The sequence below is a fragment of the Rhinopithecus roxellana genome, chromosome 19, assembly GCF_007565055.1.
Source record: "Rhinopithecus roxellana isolate Shanxi Qingling chromosome 19, ASM756505v1, whole genome shotgun sequence".
Classification (NCBI taxonomy): domain Eukaryota; kingdom Metazoa; phylum Chordata; class Mammalia; order Primates; family Cercopithecidae; genus Rhinopithecus; species Rhinopithecus roxellana.
In genome coordinates, this window is record NC_044567.1 from 25,253,414 (window position 1) to 25,267,653 (window position 14,240).

General features: G+C 42.4%; 1 protein-coding gene across 1 annotated transcript in view; it reads left to right on the top strand.

The window, feature by feature from the left end:
• SKA2 (spindle and kinetochore associated complex subunit 2) overlaps window positions 1-14,240 on the top strand; it is a 43,416-nt gene that overhangs the window by 12,516 nt on the left and 16,660 nt on the right. Inside the window, exon 2 of the mRNA XM_010376825.2 lies at window positions 13,293-13,379. Within this exon, the coding sequence (XP_010375127.1) occupies window positions 13,293-13,379 (87 nt within the window). The remainder of the gene's footprint in view (window positions 1-13,292; window positions 13,380-14,240) is intronic.

Below are 14,240 nucleotides of genomic sequence, written 5' to 3' on the forward strand. Positions count from 1 at the left end.
TTGCTCTATTTATTTACTACAAGATACCATAAATAAGAGAGACATCTTTTAAAAATAAACCTGGCTGGGCATGGTGGCCCACGCCTGTAATCCTAGCACTTTGGGAGGCCGAGGCAGGAGGATTGTTTGATTCCAGGAGTTCAGGACCAGCCTTGGGCCACATAGTGAGACACTGTCTCTCTCTCTCTTTTTTTTTTTATTATGGGGTTACACTCTTGTTGCCCAGGCTGGAGTGCAGTGGCACAATCTCGGCTCACTCCGCCTCCCAGGTTCAAGCGATTCTCCCACCTCAGCCTCCCGAGTAGCTGGGATTATAGGTGCCCACCACCACGCCTGGCTACTTTTTGTATTTTTAGTAGAGATGGGATTTCACCACATTGGCCAGGCTGGTCTTGAACTTCTGACCTCAAGTGATCCACCCACCTTGGCCTCCCAGAGTGCTGGTATTACAGACATGAGCCACTGCACCCAGCCCTGTCTCTTTTAAAAAAAATATTTAAAAACAAAAATTAAAAAAAAGATACATATATAGGCTGGGCATGGTGACTCACGCATGTAATCCTAGCACTTCGGGAGGCTGAGGTGGGTAGATCACCTGAGGTCGAGAGTTTGAGACCAGCCTGACCAAGATAGAGAAACTCCATCTCTACTAAAAATACAGAATAAACTGGGTGTGGTGGCGCATGCCTGTAATCCCAGCTACTTGGGAGGCTGAGGCAGGAGAATCACTTGAACCCGGGATGCACAGGTTGTGGTGAACTGAGATCATATCATTGTACTCTATCCTGGGCAACAAGAGCAAAACGCCATCTCAAAACAAAACGAAACAAAACAAAACAAACAATCGTATATAAACTAAAGAATTTATCTGAATATGCTTGCAATAACACCATCCCTGTCATTTACATGTACTACCTGATTTTTCTCAAAGAAAATAGATGTATTGTAGTAAAGTGAACAATTCACCCCATTTCTTTACTTCTGCCTGTATCCACATGTTTGTCATGATTTCATGGTGGGCAGAGTACATTTTTCTCCTCTTGATGTGCTTTGGCCAATGGCATATGGGTAGAATTGACAGTGTGCAGCTCTGAACTTGGGCCTTTAAGAGACCTTGAATCTTTCTGCTTACTCTTACGTTTCCTCTAGCTTCATGAGAATATCTCATGGGTTCAAAGAGGGTGAGAGACACCAGTAGCAAAGGTCCTACCAGGCATCCTCCAGAATTGCTGTGTGAAGCAAAGCCACCAAACTCAGCCTAGCCTAGAGTACCTGAACCAGTTCAATGTGCAGGTCCATGAAAATAAATGATCAGTTTTTAAGCCACTGAGTTTCTTGGTATCATGTGCCATAATTTTGAAGTATGTCTAGGCGCTCTCTCTTTTTTTTTTTTTTTTTGAGACAGTCTCCCTCTGTCGCCCAGGCTGGAGTGCGGTGGCGCGATCTCCACTCACTGCAAGCTCCGCCTCCTGGGTTCACTCCATTCTCCTGCCTCAGCCTCCCGTGTAGCTGGGACTACAGGCGCCCGCCACCGCGCCCGGCTAATTTTTGTATTTTTAGTAGAGACAGGGTTTTTTGAGACAAGGTCTTGTTCTTTCACCCAGGTTGGAGTGCAGTGACGTGATCACCACTCAATCCAGCCTGGGCCTCCCGGGCTCAAGCCATCCTCCTACTTCAGCCTCCTGCATAGCTGGAACTATAGGTGCATGCCACTACACTGGCTAGTTTTTGTATATTTTGTAGAGATAAGGTTTCACCATGTTGTCTAGGCTGGTCTTGAATTCCTGGGCTCAAGTGATCTACCTGCCTCAGCCTCCCAAAGTGCTAAGATTACAGGCCTGAGCCACTGTGCACAGCCATGGCTGTCATTTGAATTACAGAATTTATCTATTTGTTTATTTATTTAGAGACAGAGTCTTACTCTGTTACCAGGCTGGAATGTAGTGGCATGATCTCGGCACATTGCAACGTCTGCTTCCTGGGTTCAAGTGATTTCCTGCCTCAGCCTCCCTAGTAACTGGGACTACAGGCACACACCACTGTAGTACACCCAGCCAATTTTTGTATTTTTAGTAGAAACGGGGTTTCATCATGTTAGCCAGGATAGTCTCGATCTCTTGACCTCGTGATCCGCCTGCCTTGGCATCCCAAAGTGCTAGGATTACAGGCATATGCCACCATGCCCGGCTGAATTACATAAATTATTTAAGGCTTGGATCTGTGGCTCACACCTGTAATCCTAGCAGTTGGGGAGGCAGAGGCAGGAGGATCACTTAAAGTCAGGAGTTCGAGACCAGCCTGGGCAACAAAACGAGACTCTGTCTCTACAAAGGAAAAAAAAAAAGTTGAGTAGACTACTTTGACTGATAAAACTAGCCTTTTAGGCCGGGCGCGGTGGCTCATGCTTTAATCCCAGCACTTTGGGAGGCCGAGGTGGGCGGATCACAAGGTCAGGAGATCGAGATCATCCTGGCTAATACAGTGAAACCCGTCTCTACTAAAAAATACACACACACAAAAAAATTAGCTGGGTGTGGTGGCGGGTGCCTGTAGTCCTAGCTACTTGGGAGGCTGAGGCAGGAGAATGGCTTGAACCCGGGAGGCGGAGCTTGCAGTGAGCTGAGATTGCGCCACTGCACCCCATCCTGGGTGACTGAGCAAGTCTGTCTCAAATAAGTAAATAAATAAAAAATAAAAATAAAACTAGCCTTTTAGAGGCAGGGGCTCATGTATATATCCTAGCAATTGTTCCATGAAAGCCTGCAGATTGGGCCAGGAGCAGTGGCTCACACCTGTAATCCCAGCACTTTGGGAGGCTGAGGCTGGTGGATCACCTGAGATCAGGAGTTCGAGACCAGCCTGGCCAACATGGTGAAACCCCGTCTCTACTAAAAATACAAAAATTAGCCAGGCATGGTTGCGCGTGCCTGTAATCCCAGCTACTCAGGAGGCTGAGGCAGGAGAATTGCTTGAACCAGGGAGGCAGAGGTTGCAGTGAGCTGTGATCGCGCCATTGTACTCCAGCCTGGGAGACAAGAGCGAGACTGTGTCTCAAAAAAAAAAGCCTGCAGATTGGGAACTGATGAACCTGTAGCCCTTGCCCACTTTCATCCCCTCTGGTTGCCAGTTGCTTGAAATAACACGTCTGTGACCTGGTGTTAGGGCATATTACTGCTTATCTGTTTTGAACAAGCATAGTCATGCATTTGTTCTGTTTGGAAGAGAGAATGATTAATAGTCAGTACTCTCTCCAGCAGAAAAAGGCAAAAACCAATTTTGATTGTGGAGACATGAAATAAGTGGTCCTTTGCTTGCTGGGAACTTGAAATATTTCCCTTAAAACGTGTTTTAAAGAGTAGTTGTGTTCCCAGGTGGTTTGTTCTTTCAAATGAATGAATGTTTGTTCTTTCATCTATTCCCTTTTGTCACTGCACATTAGGCTGTATATTAAAAACTAAGGATACAAAAAAGAAGAGATTTCTTGCCAGGAAGATGTTTGAAACCATGTCATGACATTACCATGTAAACGTGTTTAAAATATAATACAGAAGATGGTATACCAAAGCCATGAACAAAGTAAAAGGAGAGTAGATAAAGGTGATTCTAAATGTACACTGAAGAGAAGATAATGTACAAAAGTAGATTCTGGCCGGGTGCAGTGGCTCACACCTGTAATCCTAGCACTTTGGGAGGCCAAGGCGGGCGGATTGTGTGAGCTCAGGATTTCGAGACTAGCCTGGGCTCATGAACTCATCTCAAAAAAAAAAATTAAAAATAAAAATAAAAGTAGGTTTTTTGATTATAGCCTAACTAGTTCCATTAATATGCTTAATTCTTCCTTAAAATGTTTCTATGGAAAATGCATTTCTTTTTTTTTTTTTTGAGTCAAGAGTCTCGCTGTGTTGCACAGGCTGGAGTGCAGTGGCGCGATCTTGGCTCACTGCAAGCTCCGCCTCCTGGGTTCACGCCATTCTCCATCTTTAGCCTCCCAAGTATCTGGGACTACAGGCGCCCGCCACCACGCCTGGCTAATTTTTTGTATTTTTAGTAGAGACGGGGTTTCACTGTGTTAGCCAGGATGTTCTCCATCTCCTGACCTCATGATCTGCCCACCTCGGCATCTCAAGGTGCTGGGATTACAGGCGTAGCCACTGCACCCAGCCGGAAAATGCATTTCTAAGCCTATTTAGTGAGTCCAGAACACACCTGTCTACCAACTCTTCTCTCTATGCCTAGCCCACCATAGGTGCGCCTGAAATACTTTTTTTCACTTTATGTAATTTAATGCTGTTGAGAAAAGGTCTCTCATAAGAGGATGTGTTGGGAGCTTTAAGGGCACTGGTCCTTTGTAGGAGAGCATACTGTGGCAATGATAATCTATGGGTTGTTTGTAAAAAGCAAGTGTTTTAAAACTGGGGACTACACAGTATATTGTGACAAACACAACATATTCTTTTCTCCTTGCTGCCTAATAGTTGAGTAGTATGGAATACCTTGTGCCACTTACTGAAAGCCTTAAACTGGTCATATTAAAAACTAGTACAGCCGGGCGCGGTGGCTCAAGCCTGTAATCCCAGCACTTTGGGAGGCCGAGACGGGTGGATCACGAGGTCAGGAGATCGAGACCATCCTGGCTAACACGGTGAAACCCCGTCTCTACTAAAAAATACAAAAAACTAGCCGGGCGAGGTGGCGGGCGCCTGTAGTCCCAGCTACTTGGGAGGCTGAGGCAGGAGAATGGCATGAACCCGGGAGGCGGAGCTTGCAGTGAGCTGAGATCCCGCCACTGCACTCCAGCCTGGGCGACAGAGCGAGACTCCTTCTCAAAAAAAAAAAAAAAAAAAAAAAAAAAAAAAAAACTAGTACAGGCTGGGCGTGGTGGCTCATGCCTGTAATCCCAGCACTTCGGGAGGCCAAAGCGGGCAGATCTCTTGAGCTCAGGAGGTCAAGACTAGTCTGGGCAAAATGGTGAAACCCCATCTCTACCAAAAATACAAAAAATTAGCCAGGTGTTGTGTCGTGTGCCTGTAGTCCCAGCTACTTGGGAGGCTGAGGCATGAGAATACCTTGAGCCTGGAAGGCAGAGTTTGCAGTGAGCAGAGATTGCACCCCTGCCCTCCCGCCTAGCCAACAGAGTGAGACACTGTCTCAAAAAACAACAAACAAACAAAACAACTGATTGAGCATCCCTAATCCAAAATTCCAAAATCTGAAATGCTCCAAAATCTAAAATTCATTGGACCATTTCAGATTTTGAATTTTCAGATTAGGGATGCTCAACCATAATTATAATGCAAATATTGCAAAATAGGGGCAAAAATCAGAAATCTATTTGGCAGAATGTAACCTGGTTTCCCTTGGGGTGCTTTCATGATTTCCATAGACTTTTTTCAGCTAAATCTTGTATTTTATATACCACTTTTCAGAAAAGTATAAAACTTTTCCCCTTTATTTTTATTACTGATGTTAGAGAAAACTGGTTTCTGAAATATGAATGTCTTCGGCTTTACAAAAATCACTAGTTTTATTTTAAATATTCCAGTGTCCCTAAAAAGTTAAACAATAACCTCACTGATTTACAAGGCTTCCAGGAGGCTGATTTATAACTGAAAGGTCTGTGAATGATGTTTATCAGTATCAATTTGCACTATTAATCAGACACTCACGAGTTTTAGATCATCATAATTGCTTAGTAAATTTCTACCATCTAACTAAAAAAAATTCTGTTTATCACCAGATCCTAGAACCCTATCAATATTGTCTCTGCTGTGTAAATAGTTCTGAGTAGTGCAATATTGCTTATAGGGTTTTGGTGTTTGGGAAGAACGATGGGCAGGCTGCAGAAACTATGCAGCTGAAACAAGCAAAAGTCATCTTTGTTTAGGAAGAAAACAAGGAACTAGATTTCACTATAAACATTAAAATCTGAGGCTTAAATGTAAATTTTTAATTTATTAGAAGAAGGTAACATTTTTCTTTTTGACAAATGGGTTTATTTGTAGTATAAAGAAATAACGGAGTTTTAGTATTGAAAAGGATCTTAGATTCCAACTCATTTGATAGGAGAGACCCAAAGAAATGAGGGACTTAACCTAGGGCCACATAGCTGGTTAGTGATACTAGGACTAGACTTTCTACCATGTACCCCAATTCTTTTATTTTTCTGTACCATACTACCATATTGTGTTCAGAGGGAATTTTTAGTTGGCTAGCTTTATAACTTTAGTGATACTAATTTAAAACATAAAACACCTTTAATTTTAGGTGAAGAATGTACGTTTTTGGATGGGCGTGGTGGCTTATATCTGTAGTTCCAGCACTTTGAGAGGCTAAGGCGGGAGGATCGTTTGAGCTCAGGAGTTCAAGTCCAGCCTGGGTAACATAGCGAGATCTTATCTCTACAAAAAAATACAAAAATTAGCTGGGTTTGGTAGTGGATATCTGTAGTCTCAGCTACTCAGGAGACTAAGGCAGGAGAATCTCTTGAGTCTAGGAGGTTGAGCCTGCAGTGAGCTGTGATCGTGCCACTGCATTCGCCTGGGCAACAAAGCAAGACCCTGTCTCAAAAAGAAAAATAAAAAAGAATTTACATTTTTTCCACATGTGTGACTCTTAATGGCTTAAATATCATATATAACTTTGTCTAACTACATTAAGAAAACAGTAATGGAAATAGAACTAGAGGCAAGTTATTTCGCTATTTCCTCATTTATAAAATGAAGGGTTCAGAGCAGAGGCATTTAAGATTATTTTTCGGCCGGGCATGGTGGCTCACACCTGTAATCCCAGCACTTTTGGAGGCTGAGGTGGGCGGATCACAAGGTCAGAAGATCAAGACCAGCCTGGCCAACATGGTGAAACCCCGTCTCTACTAAAAATACAAAACTTAGCTGGGTATGTCGCATGCCTGTAGTCCCAGCTACTCGGGAGGGTGAGGCAGGAGAATCGCTTGAACCCGGGAAGCAGAGGTTGCAGTCAGCCAAGATTGTGCCACTGCACTCCAGCCTGGCAACAGAGAGAAACTAAGTCTAAAAAAAAAAAAAAAAAAAAAAAAAGATTATTTTTCTATCTCTCAACATTTCTTTGGCATCTTTTTTGCCCCCTGCTTATTCCCTAGCCCACTGACTTCACTAATAAGCCAGTACTGGCCAGGTGCAGTGGTTCACACCTGTAATCCTAGCACTTTGGGAGGCCGAGGCCGGTGGATCACCTGAGGTGAGGAATTCGAGACCAGCCTGCCCAACATGGCGAAACCTCATCTCTACTAAAAATACAAAAAATGAGCTGGGCATGGTAGCAGGTGCCTGTAATCCCAGCTACCTGGGAGGCTGAGGCAGGAGAATCGCCTGAACTTAGGAGGTGGAGGTTGCAGTGAGCCCCGAGATCACGTCATTGCACTCCAGCCTGGGAGACAAGAGTGAAACTCGGTCTAAAAAATAATAATAAGTCAGTACTGTCCCTGTGTATTATTACAAGATATTCTATACAATTTTCCACAGAGGATAACATTCTACCCACAAGCAGTTTTTCTTTTCTTCCTTCCTCCCTTCATTTTGGAGATGGGGGTCTCACTATATTGCCCAGGCTGTTGTACAGTGACTATTCACAGAAGAGATTATAACACACTGCAGCCTTGAACTCCTGGGCTCAAGCAATCCTCCCGCTTCAGCTTTTTCAGTAACTGGGAGTACAGGTACACGTCAAACCTAGCACAAGCTGTTTTTCTTTTTAAAAAAATATTTTAAAAATTATTTTATATTTTTAAAAAATGTATTTTTTTAGGCTGAGCGTGGTGGCTCACGCCTGTATTGCCCGCACTTTGGGAAGCCAAGGCGGATCAAAAGGTCAGGAGATCGAGACCATCCTGGCTAACACGGTGAAACCCCATCTCTACTAAAAATACAAAAAAATTAGCCAGCGTGGTCGCTGGCGCCTGTAGTCCCAGCTATTAAGGAGGCTGAGGCAGGAGAATGGTGTGAACCTGGGAGGCAGAGCTTGCAGTGAGCTGAGATCGCACCACTGCACTCCAGCCTGGGGGACAGTGAGACTCCATCTCAAAAAAAAAAAAAAAAAAAAAAAAAATATATATATATATACACACACACACACACATTTATATATATATTTTAAACATAAAATTTAATAAATACACAATATAAAATTTTAAAAAATATTTTTAAAATTATTTTGTATTTTTTAAAAATGTAATTTAAAAAATATATTTTTTCAGGCCGGGCACCGTGGAAAATATTTTTTCAGCCACCTTGCCTGGCTAATTTATATAATTTAATTTGTAATGATGGCTATGTTTAATAATTGTCTTGCAAAAAATCTTGACAGTTTAGGCTGGGGGCAATGGCCCACGCCTGTAATCCCAGCACTTTGGGAGGCCAAGGATGGCAGATCACTCGAGGTCAAGAGTTAGAGACCAGCCTGGGCAACATGGTGAAACCCCATTTTACTAAAATGAGTAAAAATTAGCTGGGTGTGGTGGCAGGTGCCTGTAATCCCAGCTACTCAGAGGCTGAGGCAGGAGAATTGCTTGAACCTGGGAGGTGGAGGTTGCAGTGATCGCACCACTATACTATAGCCTGGATGACAGAAGACACAGACTCTCTCAAAAAAAAGAAAAAAGAAAAAAAAAATGACAGTTTAGTTGATTTCATCATACCATTGATTAGAAGGGTACTCTTTGGTATCTTCCTAAAATAGAAGTTATTTAAAAGTAGAAACCACCTCTTTTTGGTACCATTTGATGATTAACACATTTTGGGCCCCTAGGCATTACAGGAAACCAGAGCGGAAACCTCTCTTAAAAAGATGCCGGGCCGGTGACTCATACCTGTAATCCCAGAACTTTGGAAGGCTGAGGCAGGCCGCTCGCCTGAGGTCAGGAGTTCGAGACCAGCCTGGCCAATATGGTAAAACCCTGTCTCTACTAAAAATACAAAAATCAGCTGGGCATAGTGGCATGTGCCTATAGTCCCAGCTACTTGGGAGGCTGAGGTGGGAAGATCTCTTGAGCCTGGGAGGTTGGGGCTGTAGTGAGCCGAGATGTTGCCACTGTACTCCAGCCTGTGTGACAGAGCGAGACCTTGTCTCAAAAAAATAAATAAATGAAAAAAAATATATATATAATTATATATATATGAATATAGTCTACATTTTGGAGTTTTGTGTCCCCCCAAACTCATCATGTTTTGTGACATATATGTTAGATTATTGTAAAGGTCTTTCAGACCTTAGAGGTCTCACTTGCCAAATTTAGGACAATTTAGGCCTGTGGTCCCAGCTCTCAGGAGGCTGAGGGAGGAAAATTGCTTGAACCCTCAACGCAGAGGTTGTAGTGAGCCAAGACCGTGCCACTGCACTCCGGCCTGGGCGACAGAGCAAAACTCTTCTCAAAAAAAATAAAAAATAAAAAAAGGAAAGTTACTGTTCAAGGAACTACATGAGACTATGCTAAACTTCAAGCACAACTAAAATATCAAGTTAAAAAATATGTAAGCTTCATAATTTGTTTCATAAACATGTTAAGGGTTCCTAGAATAGAGATTGTCTTAGGAATCTCTGGAGCCACAAATTCCATAATTTATGGTAAACTAAATGATTAAAACAAGCTTTAAAGACTCGTATTTGGCCGGGCGCGGTGGCTCAAGCCTGTAATCCCAGCACTTTGGGAGGCTGAGGCGGGCGGATCACGAGGTCAGGAGATCGAGACCATCCTGGCTAACACGGTGAAACCCCGTCTCTACTAAAAATACAAAAAAACTAGCCGGGTGAGGTGGCGGGCACCTGTAGTCCCAGCTACTCGGGAGGCTGAGTCAGGAGAATGGCGTGAACCCGGGAGGCAGAGCTTGCAGTGAGCTGAGATCCGGCCACTGCACTCCAGCTTGGGCGACAGAGCGAGACTCCGTCTCAAAAAAAAAAAAAAAAAAAAGACTCGTATTTAAAGTTGTGCTTAAGAATGTTATATAACTCATTGAAAAAAGCTATGGAATTGTGGTCTGTTTAGTAATTAAGACAAACAAGAAAATCAGGTCTTGAGTGCTCACAGTCTGTTAACTTTGATTTGTTCTGGCTCCTGGTGTCTCCTCATTCTCTCCATCCACATGTTTGATGGGTTAGTGTACTTTTCTTATTTATAGGAAAAGATAATTCCTAAGTATGTCTTAGTATGAGAAATTATGCTAATAGGAATTTCTTAATACACACACAAACACAAACATTAGTATTTTTAAGGGGTGTAATTATTGATTAATTTAATCATGGCATCTCATCTGACAAATATATAGGATAAATGAAAAGCTTCCACTTTTTGGAAATCATTTTAAACACACTTTGTAATTATGTACCGAACATTAATTTTTCTGGCTTAGAACAACTCCCTGATGTTAGGGATGGAAATCAGATATTGACCTGGAAAATATGTTTAAAAACAAAAACTTTCTCTTTCTTTTATCTGTACCCTCCCCCCCAAGTTTTGGCTATAAAGATAGAATTTTGGTCATTGCAGAGTTTTCCATTCCAATTTAGGTCAATGATAAGAGAAATTATTAGTGATGGAAACTAGTTTATTTCTGAAATTCTGTTCAGTGATGACAGCTTCTGACCTTAGAAGCATTTGAATTTCTGACAGCCATTTTGTCTTACTCTACATTTGAAAGTAAGGTCTTAATAGAACCTTTTTTTTTTGTCACCGAGGCTGGAGTGCAGTGGTGCGATCTCGGCCCACTGCAAGCTCTGTCTCCCGGGTTCATGCCATTCTCCTGCCTCAGCCTCCCGAGTAGCTGGGGTCTACAGGCGCCTGCCACCACGCCCAGCCAATTATTTTGTATTTTTAGTAGAGACAGGGTTTCACCATGTTAGCCAGGATGGTCTCGATCTCCTGACCTCGTGATCTGCCCGCCTCGGCCTCCCGAAGTGTTGGGATTACAGGCATGAGCCACCGCACTCGGCCCCTAACAGAACCTTTCATATACTAAAAATAACTGTACATCATTTCTTGTTAGACCTGAGAACTGCTTTTAACAGTTTTTCCCCTTCCACTAAGGCTTCACGATTTCGAGAATCAATCTTTAGTTCAGTAATAAAGTTCATAATAAGAGCAGCACCCTCCCAGCAAACAGCCTCCTATGTTTTGGGCTAGAAATAGGAGACCATGCCTGTGGAAATCATGTTTTCCTTTCTGTAGTAAACTCTAAGGACCATGGTTATATCCCTGATAAACTCAAGGCAATATATGCTTTAAGGTCCTGTAAAAGATGCTGAATTTCAAGAAGTTAAGAATAATTCATTGATTATACCACTTGCAGAAATAAACTACTTTTAGGCTGGACATGGTGGCTCACACCTGCAATCCCAGCACTTTGGGAGGCTGAGGCAGGAGGACTGCTTGAGCCCAGCATAGGCAACATAATGAGATCCTGTCTCTACAAAAAATCAAAAATTAGCTGGGTGCCATGGCATGTGCCTGTAGTCCCAGGTGCACTCGGAAGGGCTAGGATCCCATGAGCCCAGGAGTTTGAGACTGCAGTGAGCTATAATGGTGCCACAACACTTCAGCCTGGGCTACAGAGCAAACCCTGTCTCATAAAAAAGAAAAATAAACTTCTTTTTAACACTGTCACATATCTGTCTCAACTTTCTATAAGTATACACCTCTTTTACAAAAAGAGGCCATAACATACTTAAGGCTGTTTTTGTATTTAACAAGTCATAAATATAGTGTCATGTCAAATCTGTCTATAATAATTTTAAAAACTGATGGCCTTTTAAAAGGTTAAATAGCTGCTCATTACAAATACTACAGAAATAGAGTAAAATGTGAAAGCCCCCCGTAAGTATTTTGTTGTATACCATCATTTTCATTACAAATCCTACAGAAGTAGAGCAAAATGTGAAAGCCCCCCCTTAAATATTTTTTTGTATACCATCATTTTCAATAACGGCATGGTATTCCAAATATTGATGTCTATTTATTTACTTACGTGTGAGAGTCTTGCTTTGTCACCCAGGCAGGAGTGCAGTGGCCGATCTTGGCCCCCTGCAACTTCCGCCTGCTCAGTTCAACCGATTCTAGTGCCTCAGCTCTACCCAAATAGCTGGGACCACAGGCACATGTCACTATGCCCAGCTAATTTTAGTATTTTTAGTAGAGATGGGTTTTTGCCATGTTGGCCAGGCTAGCCTTGAACTCCTGGGCTCAAGTGACCTGCCCGCCTCAGCCGCCCAAAGTGCTGGGATTACAGGGATGAGCCACCGTGCCTGGCCCCAAATACTTAATATTATTTTTTTTTTTTTATGGAGACAGAGTTTCACGCTTGTCGCCTAGGCTGGAGTGCAGTGTCGCAATCTTGGCTCACTGCAGCCTCCACCTCCATCCAGGGTTCAAGCAATTCTCCTGCCTCAGTCTCCCGAGTAACTGGGATTACAGGCTCCTGACACCACGCACAGCTAATTTTTGTATTTTTAGTAGAGACGAGTTTTCGCTATGTCAGCCAGGCTGGTCTCAAACTCCTGACCTCAGGTGATCCACTCGCCTTGGGCTCCCAAAGTGCTGGGATTACAGGAATGAACCACTGTGCCCGGCAGATACTGATATTTTTAAATGTAACTTTTCACTTTAATTCAGGCATCCTATATCCATAATGGCCTCAGGGTGGTAGTTCTCCCCTTTTTTCTTCCTTGGAGGTTTACTATAGATCAAGTTCCCATGCTGGCATCCAGGTTCAGTAAATTGGGGTTATTCAAACTGTTACTCCTATATCGTATGTAGCTTTTCTTGTGAAATTTGTGACTTTTTAAGCCCTCTTAATTTCCGTGGCATATAGCTGTAGCTCTTTGATCAATGGGATTGCAAATAAAGGTAACAATATGAGTATTCCTGAAATAAATTTGTTCTGTGTTTTAACTTGAAACTGTATTTTCTGCCAGAGGTAGAAAAACACTGCCTAACTGATGAGAGTATCAGTGACCCTAGGAAATTCTTGAAGTCATTATTAGTTTTTTGTATTAATATCTGACAATGACTACTCAGTATCTTGATTTTGGCTCAAAATGTAAGACAGAGGCATAGAGAAATGACTTTAAAATGTTAACTACTTTTTAAATTTTTAATAGAGCATAGTTATTATGGATAATGGATATTTTATATACTTTTTTATTTCCACATTTTCAAATGAGTATGTATCACTTATTGAAATACTAATAAATGTAAAGAGAAAAAATAAAGTATCATGTTTACTATTAGTCTTTTGGTTTATACAATAATGATTTGTGGTGATCTTTAGTTCCAGAAAGCTGAGTCTGATCTGGATTACATTCAGTACAGGTTGGAATATGAAATCAAGACTAATCATCCTGATTCAGCAAGCGAGGTAATCTCCGAAATAAATAAGCTTAAAAAAAAAAAAAAGCCTTAACTGAGTACTTTAGAATTTTCTGATAGCATTCCTAATAGTAATAGATCATAAGAATTATATTATTAAGTTTATAGAATCTTAAAATCTTGTCATTGTATTGGAAGCTTGGTTATAGCATACTGGAGAAATAGTACCAATAGTCCATGAAATTTGTGGCTACTTTTTTCCCCCTAACCTTTTTTTTTTTTTTTTTTTTTTTTTTTTTGAGACGGAGTCTCGCTCTGTCGCCCAGGCTGGAGTGCAGTGGCCGGATCTCAGCTCACTGCAAGCTCCGCCTCCCGGGTTCACGCCATTCTCCTGCCTCAGCCTCCCGAGTAGCTGGGACTACAGGCGCCCGCCACCTCGCCCGGCTAGTTTTTTGTATTTTTTAGTAGAGACGGGGTTTCACCGTGTTAGCCAGGATGGTCTCGATCTCCTGACCTCGTGATCCGCCCGTCTCGGCCTCCCAACGTGCTGGGATTACAGGCTTGAGCCACCGCGCCCGGCCCCCCCAACCTTTAAAAAATAATCATTGAGTTCAGAGGTACAAGCCACTGTGGCAGCCCCTGAAATTCCAAGAGAGAATATAGGTACCTCTAGGGCAGTTGTTCTTCAGTAAGTTTGAGGGGAGAAGTCCTGGCAGTCAGCATATTCTCTGAGGAAGATAATGATACACTATTAGATTTTTTAGTTGTATATTATGAAGAGTGGTTTCCACATAAAGCTATGTATTTAATTATTCTAAGTTTAGGTTGATTAGAAACATTAACTCTGCTTTATGTCATAAAATCGTATACATACATGTCCATGGGGGTGAAAGCAAGTAATATCCAAGCA